The 15,898-nt window shown below is 45.0% G+C and overlaps 1 protein-coding gene across 1 annotated transcript; it reads left to right on the top strand.

Moving 5' to 3' along the window:
• Positions 1-984: 984 nt before the first annotated feature.
• Positions 985-15,578, top strand: MMUT (methylmalonyl-CoA mutase). The gene is made up of 12 exons (XM_069850791.1): positions 985-1,363; positions 3,411-3,778; positions 4,798-4,955; positions 6,117-6,288; positions 6,948-7,196; positions 8,540-8,651; positions 9,059-9,174; positions 10,165-10,280; positions 12,515-12,646; positions 14,520-14,667; positions 14,779-14,946; positions 15,188-15,578. Exons 1-12 carry the CDS (start codon positions 985-987, stop codon positions 15,314-15,316), a joined length of 2,247 nt encoding a protein of 748 aa, XP_069706892.1. The 3' UTR covers positions 15,317-15,578.
• The last annotated feature ends 320 nt before the right edge of the window (positions 15,579-15,898 follow it).

Here is a 15,898-nt window from a genome sequence, read left to right as displayed (position 1 = left end):
GCGGGCAGCAGGGAGGGAGGGGATTCTGCCCCTCTGCTCTGGTGAGACCCCACCTGTTGTCCTGGATGCAGTTCTGGAATCCTCAACATAAGGAGGAGATGGAGCTGTTAGAACAGGTCCAGAGGAGGCCACAAAGGTGATCTGAGAGCTGCAGCACCTCTGCTCTGAGGACAGGCTGAGGAAGATGGGATTTAGCTTGAAGAAAACAATACTGAAGAGACTTCATTGCAGCCTTTCAATACATAAAGAGTGCTTGTAAAAACTTTTTAGCAGGGCCTGTAGCAATAGCAGAAGGAGTAATACGTTTAAACTGAAAGAGGAGAAGTTTACATTGGGTATTGGGAAGAAATTTTTTACACTGAGGATGATGAAACTCTGGCACAGGTTGCCCAGAGAGGTGGTAGAAACCCCAGCCCTGGAAACATTCAAGGTCAGGTTGGATGGGGCTCTGAGCAACCTGATCAGGTTGAAGATGTCCATGTGTGCTGCAGGGGACGGGTGGGCTGGATGACCTTTATTATCCCATCCAACCCAAACCCTCCCTGGGGGTGTTCAAGGGCAGGTTGGATGGGGCATTGAGCAGCCTGGGCAGTGGGAAGTGTCCCTGCCCGTGACAACAGGGTAGAGCTGGATGAGTTTTGAGGTCCCTTCCAACCCAAACCGAAGTGCTCAGGGAAATGGTTTAGATGGGAATGCTTGGACTCGATGATCCAAGAGGTCTTTTCCAACCTGGTGATTCTATGATTATCTGGTTGAAAGTCAAAGGCAGGGGCTGTCTATAGAATCTTTACAGTTGGAAAAGACTCTGTGAAATGAGTGAGTGAATAAATATGCTTATTTTATTCCTGAATAATTGTTTAGACTTTGGCAAACTGCTTGACCTCTTCATGCTCCCTTCTCCCGTATTGGATTTATGTCATAATGCAAAATACGTGGTTTTATTTCCTACAGCTGACCCCCTGCTTGCCAGCCAGCGAGACAGACATGCTCCGAGCCAAGGATGCTCTCCTATGCCTGCGGCCTCACCGCTGCACGTGCCTGGGACAGATTCCAGCCTGCCGGCTCGCCTGGCGTTCGCTGCACAGGCAGCCGCTGCACCCCGAGTGGGCTGTCCTTGCTGAAAAGCAGCTGAAAGGCAAGAACCCAAAGGATTTAATCTGGCGCACCCCGGAGGGGATTAACATCAAGCCCTTGTACTCCAAAAGGGACACAAAAGACATCCCCGAGGAGCTGCCAGGGGTGAAACCTTTCACTCGTGGCCCCTACCCGACCATGTACACCTACAGGCCATGGACTATCCGCCAGTACGCCGGCTTCAGTACGGTGGAGGAAAGCAACAAATTCTACAAGGACAACATTAAAGGTAAGACAGCTGATTTGGAAATGGATTCCAGAAGATGATCATTCCCCATAAGAACAGTTAAACGTTGGAATCATCTCCTGAGGGAAGTGGTGGATTCCTCTACGCTAGAGACTTTCAAGGCTTAACCTGGCAGGGTGCTGGGCCTTCTCATTTAAACTATGTATCACGTAAAATGTTGGACCAGGTGATCCCTGAGGTCCCTTCTAGCCTGGCATTCTGTGATTCTATGAGATGTGATTGTTCTGCCTTCAGTGTTTTGATTTCTGATATTTCATGCTGTATTTCTTCATTAGTGGGAAACTGGATGATTTCTGAAAGTGCCTTCACTTTGTTTTGCTAATGAGATAGAGAAATAAACGTGTTAAATGTTATTTGTAGTTATTCCACCTTGATGCTTAGACACAGAATTTTGATGCATCCCAAGGTCCAACCAGCAGAGATCGTGGAGCACTTTCCACTCGTTTTGTGGCTGTGGAAGAAAATTATAGTGGAAAAACCTGCTGGATGTTGTTACATAGCGCTCCTCCTGTTGGTGCATTCCAGCATGTTGGGTTTCCATCTTCTGTTGTAAATTTTAAGTGAACTCACACAAACGTGTAGGAATAGTGTCACTCGTGGTGTACTGGTAAAGGCAGCTTTCTAGAAGCATTGATGTTTTCCTTATTTGAGAGCAGTTTTCCCAATATTTCTGCACAGTGTGATGCTTTGCAGCAGTTAGTTTAGCTACAAGCCAGCATCATAACATATTACAGAGACAGCTGTTGTAAAACCAGCGTTAAAGAGCTTTCCTTGGTGGACAGAAGCATTAGTTTTACAACAGCTATAAATCTTAGCAAATGTTAGAGGCTAATTATAACCTTACAGTCAAGATAAGACTACTGAAATTTACCTTCTGAGTAATATATCTGTGGTGCTTTTCTTCTCCACTTTACAGGTCTTCCTAATCAAAACATCACCCTTTAGGGCTGGGAGAAGAGTTGTTGGGGGATTTTTGCCACTTGCCACGTCATGGTTAGCTAATATGAAGCAATGTTAGCTGCTGAGTAGAGCCTGGAGAAGAGCAGGCTCTGGGGAGACCTTAGAGCAGCTTCCAGTACTGAAAGGGGCTCCAGAAAAGCTGGGGAGGGACTTTTTCCAAGGGCCTGGAGTGACAGACAAGGGGGAATGGCTTTTCTCCTGCTGCAGGCTTAGTAACGCATTGCTGTGCTTTACAAGTAAACAACTCGAGAGAAGGGGAACAGAGCTGGGGAACGGGCTGGAGAACAAGGATTATGAGAGGTTGCTGAGGGACATGGGGTTGTTTAGCCTGGAGAAAAGGAGGCTGAGGGGAGACCCCGTCCCTGTTGTAGTGAGGTGGGTGTTGGTCTCTTCTCCCAAGTGACAGGCAATGGGACAAGAAGGAATGGCCTCAAGTTGAGCCAGGGCGGGTTCAGATTAGACGTGAGGAAAAACTTCTTCACGGAAAGGGTTCTCAGGCCCTGGCAGAGGCTGCCCAGGGTGGTCATGGAGTCCTCAGCGCTGGAGGGGTTTAAGAGACAGGCAGATGAGGTGCTCAGGGATCTGGTTTGCTAGTGGACGGGGGTGGTAGGACTCTGTGATCTTGCACGTGTTTTCCAGCCAAGCAATTCTATGATTTTATGGACATCTGTTGCTAGAAGCAATGGGATGTAGTTTATCATGCTTTTGTTTCCAGCTAAGCTAAGTAGAGTTTCTGTCTATTCCTGCTACTGCCTGTCTATGCACTTCTCTAACTTATGGCAAGGCTGTTATTCACTAAGTTTTTAAGCATGCTAAGAAGGTTGTGTGGCTGAGCTGGGACTACAATATCCTTTTCTGTCTATGGAAATCTTTTTCATTTAACAAATAAGACTAGTAGAACTTGCACAAGTCTGGGCAGAGAACAGTTTTTAATAACTAAAATTGGTTTATTGCCCAAGCTAGGATCATGTAAAATAAAATTTATTTTAGATCTGTTTCTTGTGCAAGCCTCTTTAATGCTTCTGAATCAATCTCTCTGTTTTGTTTGTTGGTTTTGCTTTTTGTTTAGCTGGCCAGCAGGGATTATCTGTTGCTTTTGATTTAGCCACCCATCGTGGTTATGATTCAGACAATCCACGAGTTCGAGGAGATGTTGGGATGGCTGGAGTTGCCATTGATACAGTGGAAGACACCAAAATCCTTTTTGATGGAATTCCATTAGAGAAAATGTCTGTGTCTATGACAATGAACGGGGCAGTCATTCCTGTGCTGGCAACATTCATTGTAACTGGGGAAGAACAGGGCGTGCCTCAGGCCAAGCTGACAGGGACCATCCAAAATGACATCTTGAAGGAGTTCATGGTCCGAAATACGTACATCTTCCCCCCAGAACCATCCATGCGAGTTATTGCTGACATCTTCCAGTACACCTCAAAGGTATTTGTTGTTTAAATGTACTTCTGTTTTTACCCACTTAACTATTTATGAGGCACTTTGGGGAACAAAGCAGAAGATAGGATAACCTGTCGTAGTGAAGAATCATGTGGCTGTGAAAAGGGCTGGGAAGAAGAAGTTAAAATCCCAAATCACTTAGGATGTAAATTTTAAGACATTTAATTCAATCCAAATCAGAGTTAGAGTAAGATGAACCTGAGCCTGAAAGGGTGATATGAAGTTTGGAAATGAGGAACAGACAGGCTGTTTGCATAGAAAGTAAGTAGCCATATATGTAAATGCTACACGGCTGTGAGCAGGAGTAAAGAGGTAAGACTTCTTGAAGGAGTTCTACTGCAAAACTGAGCATGAGATGCAGATAATGAAAGGAATGAAGTCCTGAGTACAGGTTTCCTAGCTGTGCTCTCATTGGAGAGGTGGAACGCAGCCCCACATTGAGAAATTACATGGTGGGTGGTAGTTTAAGCTCAAGGGATAGTGCAAAAAGGTAAAAGCAGGTTAAAGCATACATCTGCAAGCACCCTTTAATAGAGATGGGGTGTATTCGTGATCTACAAAGAATGGATTGTTTGTGGATGTTATTGAAACAACTATCAGATTGTCCCTTCTTAGAATCATAAAATGGTTAATAATAATAATAATCTTTAAGGTCCCTTCCAACCTAAATCGTACTGTGATCCTATGATCCAGTTCCACCTCCTGCCATGGGCAGGAACACCTCCCACTGGACCAGGCTGCTCCAAGCCCCATCCAGCCTGGCCTTGAACATCTCCAGGGATGGGGCAGCCACAGCTTTCCTGGTCACCCTCAGCATGAAGAATTTCTTCTTAATGTGTAATCTAAGTCCTTCCCTTGCAATGTAAAGCTATTCTCCCTCATCACTATAGGTCCTTGTGCCCTCTTCTGCTGTCACAGAATGGTTTGGGTAGAAAGGGACCATTAAAAGCCATTGAGTCCAATCCCCTTCCAATGTTATACCCTGTTGTCTTTTATTTTTGCAGTATATGCCAAAATTTAATTCTATTTCAATCAGCGGGTACCACATGCAAGAGGCAGGAGCTGACGCCATTCTGGAATTGGCTTACACTATCGCGGATGGCTTGGAGTACTGCAGAACGGGACTTAAAGCTGGCCTCACCATCGATGAATTTGCACCAAGGTGAGTTAAAGAAATTTATAAGTGGCCTCATCTGGACCCGTTCCAACAGTTCTATATCCTTACGTCAGGAATTCCAGAACTGGACACAAGACTCCTGGTGGAGTCTCGTGAGAAAGGAGCAGAGGGGGAGAATCCCCTCCGTTCCCTGCTGGCCGTGCTAGGAGTTTGTTGAATTAACCTGTTTCCAAGATCTGTGCCAAAATCAAAGTGGATCAGGTAGAAAGAGATACAGCCTTATTTTCGGACTTTCCAGGGAGGAAGAATCCCTAGGAGCCTTTGGCAAACTGTTCTAGTAGGTAATTCACTGTTGCAAAAGTGCACCTTTAGTATGATGAGTTTTACTGGCTTGGACAAGGCATGTTTGCATTTGTAAATCACAGCTATGAGTAGGAAAAAGTAGATCAATGAATCTGATCCCTGATATGCTATCCAGTATTGAACTGGTGCTATCCAGTATTGAACCGGTGTTTGATTTGGGTTTTGATTAAAATCATCCAGAGGAGGCCACAAAGATGATCCGAGGGCTGGAGAACCTCTGCTGTGAGGGCAGGCTGAGAGAGTTGGGGTTGTTCAGCCTGGAGAAGAGAAGGCTCTGGGAGACGTCAGAGCAGCTTCCAGTACTGAAAGGGGCTCCAGGAAAACTGGGGAGGGACTTTTTACAGGGGCCTGGAGTGACAGGACAAGGGGCAATGGCTTTAAATGGAAAGGGGAAAAAATAGATTAGAAAGAAATTCTTCACCCTGAGGGTGGGGAGGCCCTGGCCCAGGTTGCCCAAAGCAGTGGTGGCTGCCCCATCCCTGGAGGTGTTCAAGGCCAGGTTGGATGGGGCTTGGGGCTGCCTGAGCCAGTGGGAGGTGTCCCTGCCCATGGCAGGGGTGGGGTGACACTGGATGGGCTTTGAAGTCCCTTCCAACCAAAACTTCTAAAATTCTGTGAAGAAGATGAAAGCATGTTTAGGATATGTATTGTCTTCTCATTATAAGTACTTTGTGAGCGTAACCACATGAGTAGCTTGTGTCCAGCAGCGTTCCCATCATAATGGGTCTGGGTTATATCTGTAAAAGTAAGTTAATCAGACACCTTGCTGTAGGACTCCTCCTTCAGACCACTGTAATAACTGTTTCAGTAACACGTTATCTTGTTCATGGGCTCTTATTACAGGCTCTCCTTCTTCTGGGGCATTGGCATGAATTTCTATATGGAAATAGCAAAGATGAGAGCTGGGAGGCGGCTGTGGGCTCACTTGATAGAGAAAATGTTTAAACCCAAGGATCCTAAATCTCTTCTGCTGAGAGCTCATTGTCAGACTTCAGGCTGGTCACTCACTGAGCAGGTTAGAAATTGGACTGTTGCCAACTTTGTCATTTAAATATGTTCTTACGGTGTCTGTCTTAAAGGGGGCTGCAGCTTTCTGAAGGAGACAGCCTCTCCTCCTCTCTGTGACAAACGCACACTTTAGCATGGGTTACATCTTTTTGCATACATAATATATGAAGTCTGGATGAGTGCCAGCGCTGTTGCTTCCCAAAATGCTGCTTTATGAAATATCTCAGTATTCAGGTCTGCCCTGCAGCGCTTGGGTAAAGGGCAGAGACTAGAGCTGGTTCTGTATTCACAGAGGGATCCTGATATGGTGACGGGCAGAGGCTCGGTGCCCAACTTTTCGTTGTCTGGCTGCATTTTCATGAAGTCGTAGAATTGCTTGGTTGGAAAAGACCTTTGAGATCATCAAGACCAACCACTAGTAAACCTGGTCCAGGGGGAGGTGTCCCTTCCTGTGGCAGGCAAGTGGAACTGGATGGGCTTTGAGGTCCCTTCCAACCCAAACCATTCTATAGTTACTGACTTGTTTTCTTTTTCAGCTTTTGCTATGCTTACAGTGTTTCAGCAGGGACTCTTGCATTCATTTCACTGCAGTAGTGTATGTGTGACTGATGTGCCTCAGCCCCGTGGCTGAACTGTTGAGCTCCAAAGCTCTCCTTTTCCTTTCAGGATCCCTTTAACAACGTTATCCGTACCACAATCGAAGCAATGGCTGCAGTGTTTGGAGGCACACAGTCTTTGCATACCAATTCCTTTGATGAAGCCTTGGGTTTGCCTACAGTGAAGAGCGCTCGCATTGCTCGGAACACGCAGATCATCATTCAGGAGGAGTCGGGTATTCCTAAAGTGGCAGACCCCTGGGGAGGGTCTTACCTCATGGAGTGTCTCACCGATGATGTCTACGAAGCTGCTCTAAAGGTCAGTTTGCATAACCCCTTATGTTTTGTGGGAAAATGTTAGGTGTGGAAGTTTTTAGCAATGTCCTTTGGGGACTATTTAAGAAGTTGGTATCTTCTAAAGAGGGAATTATTTTACGTGTGTGCTTCAGTGATTTCTTTGTCAATGAACTTTACAAAAACAGTGTGTATTTATAGAGAGATTTTGGCCTGCTAGTAGACTGCTTTCAGAAGGGAAGTGTATCTGACTGCTGGCAGTCCTGCATGGAGATACGCGCCCACAGCTAAACGCAGTGATAATTTTGAGCAACTTATTGCTCTTCTGCAAAGTCCTAGATTACTAAGCTAACACAGGCTCAAACGCAGGCCTGTGACTGTGCAGACACTGTTTGCTCAGTATCTGACACGTGTTTTTTAGGCCCTTGTAAGCTGGGGCTCTTCTGGACAGAGCCAAGTGTGGTGTGACAACTGTTCTCAGTTGACAGTTTGGATACAGCCGCCCTTGTTGGAGATGAATGGGCTTATGGCATGTGTGAGCTGAACCGTGCTGGGCCGCTTGTCCTTGAGATCAGCGAACTCACCCTGGCTTTTGTCAATTATTTGTATTTGCATACACAGAACTGTAAGAGGAGCACCTCTGCTCTAAGGCCAGGCTTGAGAGAGTTGGGGCAGTTCAGTCTGGAGAAGAGAAAGCTCCACGGAGACCTTAGAGCAACTGCCAGTACTGAAAGGGGCTACAAGAAAGCTGGGGAGGGGCTTTGTAAAAAGGCCTGGAGTGATAGGATGAGGGGGAATGGCATTAAATTGGCAGGGGAGAGGTTTAGATTAGACACTAGGAAGAAATTCTTCACACTGAGGGTGGTGAGGCCCTGGCCCAGGTTGCCCAGGGAAGCTGTGGCTGCCCCATCCCTGGAGGGGTTCAAGACCAGGTTGGATGGGGCTTGGAGCAGCATGATCCAGTGGGAGGTGTCCCTGCCCATGGCAGGGGTGGGACTGGATGGGCTTTGAGGTCCCTTCCAACCCATGATGGGTGTGATTCTATGATAAGGGCTGGCTAGCAGGCAGAAGGCAGTGCAGAGTCAAGGTGTCACATTTTAAGCGATGAGCGTTACTGCTTGGACAATATGCCATGGGCTGTTATTGGATTCATGGAGTTTTGATAATAAAAATGCTCTTTTGCTTGAGACGCCTCTTAATTTATATCAAAAGCTGTTGTCAGAGACATGAGGGCAGTAACATAATTCTAGAGCACAGGATTGTATATGTGTAAATAGATATAATAATAATTTGGATGGTAGTGCAAGGGCAAAGCTTGTTTCGTGAACCTCACTCCTACTCATTTTCTCAATCCTTTTCACTCCACAGCTCATCGAGGAGGTGGAAGAAATGGGTGGAATGGCCAAGGCCGTTGCTGAGGGGATTCCCAAACTTCGTATTGAAGAGTGTGCAGCCCGAAGACAAGCCAGGATTGACTCTGGTAGGGGCTATGGAGGTGACAGAAGGGAAAATAGATGATAGAATGCCTTCTTATAAGGATTTTTTACACTTATTTTGATTGTTTCTTTTTTCTTAGTGTAGTAGTAGCAGATTCTGAGTGATAAATAGTAATATTTCAGTTGAATGGCAGTGAAGGTTTCTGGAAAGAAGCTTTACAAATCTTTTTCCTGTATTCACAGATTTAAATGGTCATGCATCTAATCTTATCATAAAATATGGAAAATACAGACTTGAATCCTTCCCATGGGAGCAAATTTAAAGTGTTTGAAACGTCTATAGTTATAAAGCAGAGTACTGCGTTGTAATGCTCAAAATTTTCTTGTCCTATCAATATTGCAGTAGTTTGCAAATGTGTTCTGAGTTTTTGGTTTTTTCTGCTGGAAATAGGGGCTGAAGTAATTGTCGGAGTAAACAAGTATCAGCTAGAAAAGGAGGAGACAGTCGAAGTTCTGGCCATTGATAACACTTCAGTCCGCAGCAAGCAGATCGAGAAGATTAATAAGGTGGGAACTACCTTATGCATGAAACTTCTTGTAATTGCAATAAGCCTAGTGGTTTGCTAGAAACTTGACCCCTGATTTCTGTTCAGCTTCAATGGAGGCTGATGGAAAACCCCAGGGAGTGCAGCTTTAGAATCTAAACAGAAATGGGTTTGTTATATTCATTTGGTGTTTATCTTGTTATTTCAGATATTTCAGATATCATGAAAATATGTCTAACCTCTCAAAATTAAAAACTTCACATAACTAATTCCTATCTTATTTTCAGTAAATATGATATTTCTCTCTGAAAGTATGTGACATTGCTTAAGCACTGCACTCACAGTGCAGCTTGTCAGTTGCAGTTAAGGGATGGGGTTATGGAATCGGCTATCGGCATCGTAGAATCGTAGAATGGTTTGGGTTGGAAGGGACCTCAAAGCCCATCCAGTCCCACCCCTGCCATGGGCAGGGACACCTCCCACTGGATCAGGGGCTCCAAGCCCCATCCAGCCTGGCCTTGAACCCCTCCTGGGATGGGGCAGCCACAGCTTCCCTGGGCAACCTGGGCCAGGGCCTCCCCACCCTCAGCGTGAAGAATTTCTTCCTAATGTCTGACCTGTATCTTCCCCTTCCAATTTAAAGCCATTTCCCCTCGTCCTGTCACTCCAGGCTCTTGTAGGAAGCCCATCCCCAGCTTTCCTGGAGTCCCTTTCAGGTACTGGAAGCTGCTCTAAGGTCTCCTTGGAGCCTTCTCTTTTCGGTGCTGAACAACCCCAACTCTCTCAGCCTGTCACATCCACTTCCATAACTGGTAGAAATGTAGATAAAATGACTTGTACATGTGTTGAAGTCTGAGATACTTCTTTACTTCTAATCTTTTTGAAAAACATAGCATATATTGACAATTGATACTTCATGCCTCCAGAATTAACATTTGAAATGAGAAAGTCTTACATGCTCAACTTCCTAGTTCACTTTGTTTTAACCTAGTGTTTTTCTCCTCTGCTGCAGGTGAAGGCCAGTAGAGATGAAGCCGCAGCCCAGCAACGTCTTGCTGCTCTGACACAATGTGCCGCTACTGGGGAAGGCAACTTACTGGCGCTTGCAGTGGAAGCAGCTCGTTCAAGGTATTGGGGGTGAGGGTTAATATCCAACTGCTGTTTAAAAATCCATGGTTCATTTCCACCTTGTTAACCGCTGAGCGTGGTGTCAGTGAGGCTGGTGTCTCAAACCATTTTGGGGCTTGATTCCAAGGTGGAAGTAAAAGATAGCTAAAGTTTGCCTATCATCTTTTACAGTCTCTTAAGGCTGTGATTTAATTTCTTATAAAGAGTAGTACGAAGAATCTCATATGAAATGTTTTTCACACACGTTTTGGTGTTTACAACTCAAGACACTTTCCAGTTTCAGGATGTAGCTGGGTTTCTCTGCCACCCTTCTGTTTCATAGTTCAGGGAGCTTAAGAAGTGTTTGAGATGCGAAAATGGATATTCACATTCTCATCATGGTCTGTTGCTTTGTCCTTCCTTGCACCACAGATTGGTGTGAAAACATTTCTTGATTGAAGGATCAACAAGGCAGACAAAGAGCTAGAAGGCTGTCTTGAGCAGAGCAGTGAGGAGTCACTTAGAGTCCAGTGGAACATTAACTTTTTTCACCTAAGGTGCTTTTAAGACAGTTTTTATTCCTGCTTCAAATTAAGCATCAGTCTCTGCAGTACATTCTGTCTTTTTGCTAATTAAATTCCCCAGGAATGAGCAAACCAAGTTCAGTTTTCAATGGGGCACTGTCCTGTTTTCACTAGGATGTCTCAAATTCCTGCACTCCCTTTCCTAGAACACATTTTGAATACAGTTTTCTCCCATAGAGCCTGTCAGGATGCTGTCAGCAGAATGTCTACTGCGTCTTTGAACTGTAAAGGTCACAGGATGTCAGTTTTGGGGATTTGTATCCTTTGTTCCAAAACTGACCAGTTAACTGCTAGTTTCTCTCCTTGGTGATCTTGTTTTTATTATTTGTAAAAGTATTAATGCACTGTAGATCCACTTTGTAAGCTGCAAACATGAAAATTTACCTCTGCCTCAAAACACTACAGCACGTGACCACAGAAAAATGTTGTCGTGGCATCTGATGAAGAGTGTTTGAAAGAGGATTGTGAGCTCTGTGAACTTTTTCCAGGAGTCCTCTTAGGGGTAACATGGGAAAAGCTGTTTAGGTGAGCACATTCATCCTTGACAAGTAGTAGACAAGTAGGCCAGTACAACCACTGAGAACCCTTTCTGTGAAGACATTTTTCCTGATGTCCAATCTGAACCTGCCCTGGTGCAACTTGAGGCCATTTCCTCTTGTCCCATTGCCTGTCACTTGGGAGAAGAGACCAGCACCCACCTCACCACAACCTCCTTTCAGGCAGTTGTAGACAGTGACGAGATCTCCTCTCAGCTTCCTTTTCTCTCTTTCTTTCCTTTGACAAATTTTGTAGCAAATTGATTCATTTTTTAGTATGGACAAATTCTCTTGGTTTAGCTTGTGTTTGAATAGGAAAAGACATTTTCATCAAGATATTTTTGATGAAAGATTTCATCAAGGACTCAGTAGTATCCCTTCAAAATTTTTACACAGCACCGAATCCCAGTAAATTTCATCCCAGCAGTAAGAAGCTTGCTGTTATGGAGACATATTGAACTGCTCTTTCTCCACAGAGGAGTTGTTCTCCACCTTCTAAGTAGGTGCCCTTCATCAAGTATTTGGTTGCATATTTGCTCAGCTGTAATTGGAGCACAGCACTGGGGTTTTTTACAGTCTGCACTACAGATTTTCCACAGAAAGGTGGAATCCATTATCATGAGATTTTTAAGTGCTTTGGGACAGAGGCTGTTGTTTATGGTGTTTATACAAGAGGACAGCATAGCCTGGTTTGCTTCTAGCACTTGTGCTGCAGCAGGAAAATGTGGATTATTTCAAATGTCCAGTGTCACAAGCTTTGTTTGTTGCTGGAAACTTGCGTGGAAATTGATTTCCCAGCTCCTTCTGCATCTTAGTGGATAAAGGAGCTGTATCAGGAGTAGAGAAGAAGAAGAAATACGAAAAAATAAACATCAAAAGAAAGACAAACAAAATTCCAGTGAAAAAGTTACGCTTCAGTCCTTGTGATCTTTGGTTTATTTTATTCAGGGCTTTATTGGAACTGGGTGATCTTTAAGGTCCCTTCCATCCCAAACTATTCCATGATCCCATGGAAACGAGTTTAAACGGAGCTGGCCTGCAGCAAGGCAAACAGTTGGGCCACTGCTGGTGATCTTTGCGTTGTGTTTTCATGCAGGCCACCTGACAGCATTAACACTTTGTTTCTGTGTCCCAGATGCACTGTTGGAGAGATAACAGACGCGATGAAGAAGGTGTTTGGGGAGCACAAAGCCAGCGACCGAATGGTGAGCGGAGCTTATCGCCAGGAGTTTGGAGAGAGCGATGAAATCATTCATGCCATCAACAGGTGGGAATAGCTTCCCAGGAAGCCGAACACAACCTCGCACTTGATCCATTAGATACATGAGCTACTCACCATGCCCTAAAAAAGCGTTCCCCAAACCTGAATGACACCCCTGGAACAAAACAAAGAGCTGCGTGGTCATTCTCGTGCCTCTATGCAAATGAGCAGAATGAGAGGAAATATGTGCAATAAGAGAAGAGTCAAAACTTAATTCAGCTTGCATTTGCTTGCAAACAAAATCAAAGAATCATAGAATGGTTTGGTTTGGAAGGGACCTCAAAGCCCATCCAGTTCTACCCCTTCCATGGGCAGGGACACCTCCTGCTGGATCAGGGGCTCCAAGCCCCATCCAGCCTGGCCTCGAACACCTCCACGGATGGGGCAGCTGCATTTTAGTGTGAAGAATTTCTTCCCAATGCCTAATCTAAATCTTCCCCCTTCTAATTCAAAGCCATTCCCCCCTGTCCTATCACTCCTGGCCCTTGTAAGAAGTCTCTCCCCAGTTTTTTTGTAGCCCCTCTAAGTACAGAAAGGCTCCTGGGCTGATATTATGATTTGAGGCCTTTTCTCAAATCGACTGGGCAGCCATAACACTCAGAAGCTGAGAAACGTTGCCTGAAATCCCTGTCTGTTGCATTGCTTCTTTTGAAGACTGTCATAGTCATCTCCACAAATATGTCCAGCAGCTTTTACTTGCAAAATCTGGTTTGGGTCTGCTTATAAGATGTCCCTGCAGCTTCACTCTTATTGTTACTAAAATTCTAAGGCTAAAATCTGTCTGGATATCCACACAGCCTCCAGGCTATGGGTGTTACTGCCCCATACCACGAGGGAGAAGACATCAGGAGGTGGCAGTAGGAGCGAAAAGAGTGACCATTTATGCCTTTTGTCAGCTTCTGCCTTTGCTGCTGTCCTCCTGGGTGAAGAGACTGAATTGGTGCAGCAGGTGGTGATGTAAAATGAATCGATGCTGCTAAGTCCCTGCTGTGCTGGGGCTTACACGCAAAAGAGTTACAGGATCTCTTAAAAGGGAATCACTCGGTGGCTTCCCAAGGCTGGTGTTTAGCCTGACTTAAAAGTAGTTGTATGTGGGGCTGTCACCATCATTTTTTATTTGAGCTACTTGATTTCTATTTAAATATTTGTAATTATGCATTTACCTGAAACTGAACTGAGCTGATTCCTTGAGAATCAAGAGATAGCTCCCTTTCTTACTGGCCTGCCTTTACGTCCAAGATCAAATGTTTCAGTTAGTAAACGTGTTAACGAAACTGGATTTACTATGTGTCACCTTGCCCAGGCCCTCACAAGAGATTTTGCACCTGCCCCACACTTAAAGCACTTAAAGCCCCTGAGCTGCTGTGACTGAGGAGGCCTGAGCCTGGCAGGCTGGTCCTTTTGGGAAGGAGCCCACGGGTGGAGAATTAAGAGAACAAGCACATGAAAACAGAAAATAATAGAGAGATAAGGATTGTAATATATCCCACATCTTTTAAGATACATTGATAACCTCAGCAGAGTTGTGAAATTAATTGAAATAATTGGTCATAATTATGCTTCAAATCTAAAAATTGTGGTTTAATTGCCTGTAATTCAGCTCATTAAACCACCAGAGAATTCAATATTTTGTCCATTACAAACCACAAAAGTAGCAGAATGTTTTTCTTTGGAAAAAAATATATTATTCTGGATAGTAATTATAATAAATCTATAGCAATCCTATAACATGAATATTAGCATAGTTTGCCAACTACATAGACAAACCATGACTTAGGAGATCTTTTGATGTGCAGTTACAGCTCATGCATTTTTTATTTGTGGAAATACTTAAGATGATTCTCAGTGACTTAGTGATACAATATGTGTTTTCCACCAGAGTCAACAAATTCATGGATCGTGAGGGGCGCAGGCCTCGTATACTCGTTGCAAAGATGGGTCAAGATGGCCATGACAGAGGTGCCAAAGTTGTCGCTACAGGATTTGCAGATATTGGCTTTGATGTGGACATCGGTCCCCTCTTCCAGGTATGACAGAGCAGTGTCCGGCCTGTTCCCTGGGCAGTGATTTTTCCCTTCATGCTTGTTCAGCCACCAGGCTGGGGCTGTTGCTTGTCACATTGTCCTCTTTCCACACAGACACCTCGGGAAGTGGCCCAGCAGGCGGTGGATGCAGACGTGCACTGTGTGGGCGTGAGCACGCTAGCAGCTGGTCATAAAACTCTTGTGCCTGAACTTATCAAAGAACTCAACGCCCTTGGCCGACCAGACATTCTTGTGATGTGTGGAGGTGTCATCCCACCTCAGGTATAGGTCAACATCATTTTCATCAAGACCAGGAATCCTAGAATCATAGAATGGTTTGGGTTGCCAGGGAAGCTGTGGCTGCCCTGTCCCTGGAGGGGTTCAAGGCCAGGCTGGATGGGGCTTGGAGCAGCCTGGTCCAGTGGGAGGTGTCCCTGCCCATCGCAGGGGGTGGAACTGGATGATCTTTAATCTTCCTTCCAACCCAAACCATTCTGTGGTTCTTCCATTTCTTTCCAAACAGGATTATGACTTCCTGTATGAAGCTGGCGTTACCAATGTGTTTGGTCCAGGGACTCGTATTCCAACATCAGCCGTCCAAGTGTTGGATGAAATTGAGAAGAACCTGGAGAAGAGGCAGCAATCCATGTAACCCGAAACTGTCACAGAGCACAACCAGCCTGACGCTAACTGCCAACAGAAGGGAATCATCAGCAAGGGCTGCCCAGCCCCACTCCTCCATATTTTGTGCTTTCTGAGAAAGTTGTAATTGCTTGTTGTACTTGAGGATCATTTATACATGTGCCCAAAGGAAAACTGCATCTCTAGAACTATGACTTCAGGGAATGAAGGGAATTCAGGAGGTGGAGTTGGGTTTTTTTTCACCTATACTGATAAATAAAAATTCTGCTGCAGCTCTAGGGTTGATCTTTTATGTGCACATAACTCATCTGGAATTTTTTGGCAGGCATCTGTAGACCTGGAAGCCTTCAGGAAAAATTACTGAAGTTCAGTGGAGATGTGATTGAATCCAGCAGCACTTGGATGCTAAGGTTAATCAAACTTAACTCTCTTTGGAAACATACAAGTAGATAAACTGTCCTGTTTTATAGAATCACAGAATGGTTGGGGTTGGAAGGGACCTTAAAGCTCATCCATTTCCCCCCCTGCCATGGGCAGGGACACCTCCCACTGGCCCAGGGGCCTCAAGGCCCTCACTTTGTGTTCAACCTCT

This window comes from Phaenicophaeus curvirostris, chromosome 2, assembly GCF_032191515.1.
Source record: "Phaenicophaeus curvirostris isolate KB17595 chromosome 2, BPBGC_Pcur_1.0, whole genome shotgun sequence".
NCBI lineage: Eukaryota > Metazoa > Chordata > Aves > Cuculiformes > Cuculidae > Phaenicophaeus > Phaenicophaeus curvirostris.
The sequence above is the reverse complement of the archived record's forward strand: the minus strand, read 5'-3'. Positions and strand labels throughout refer to the sequence as shown.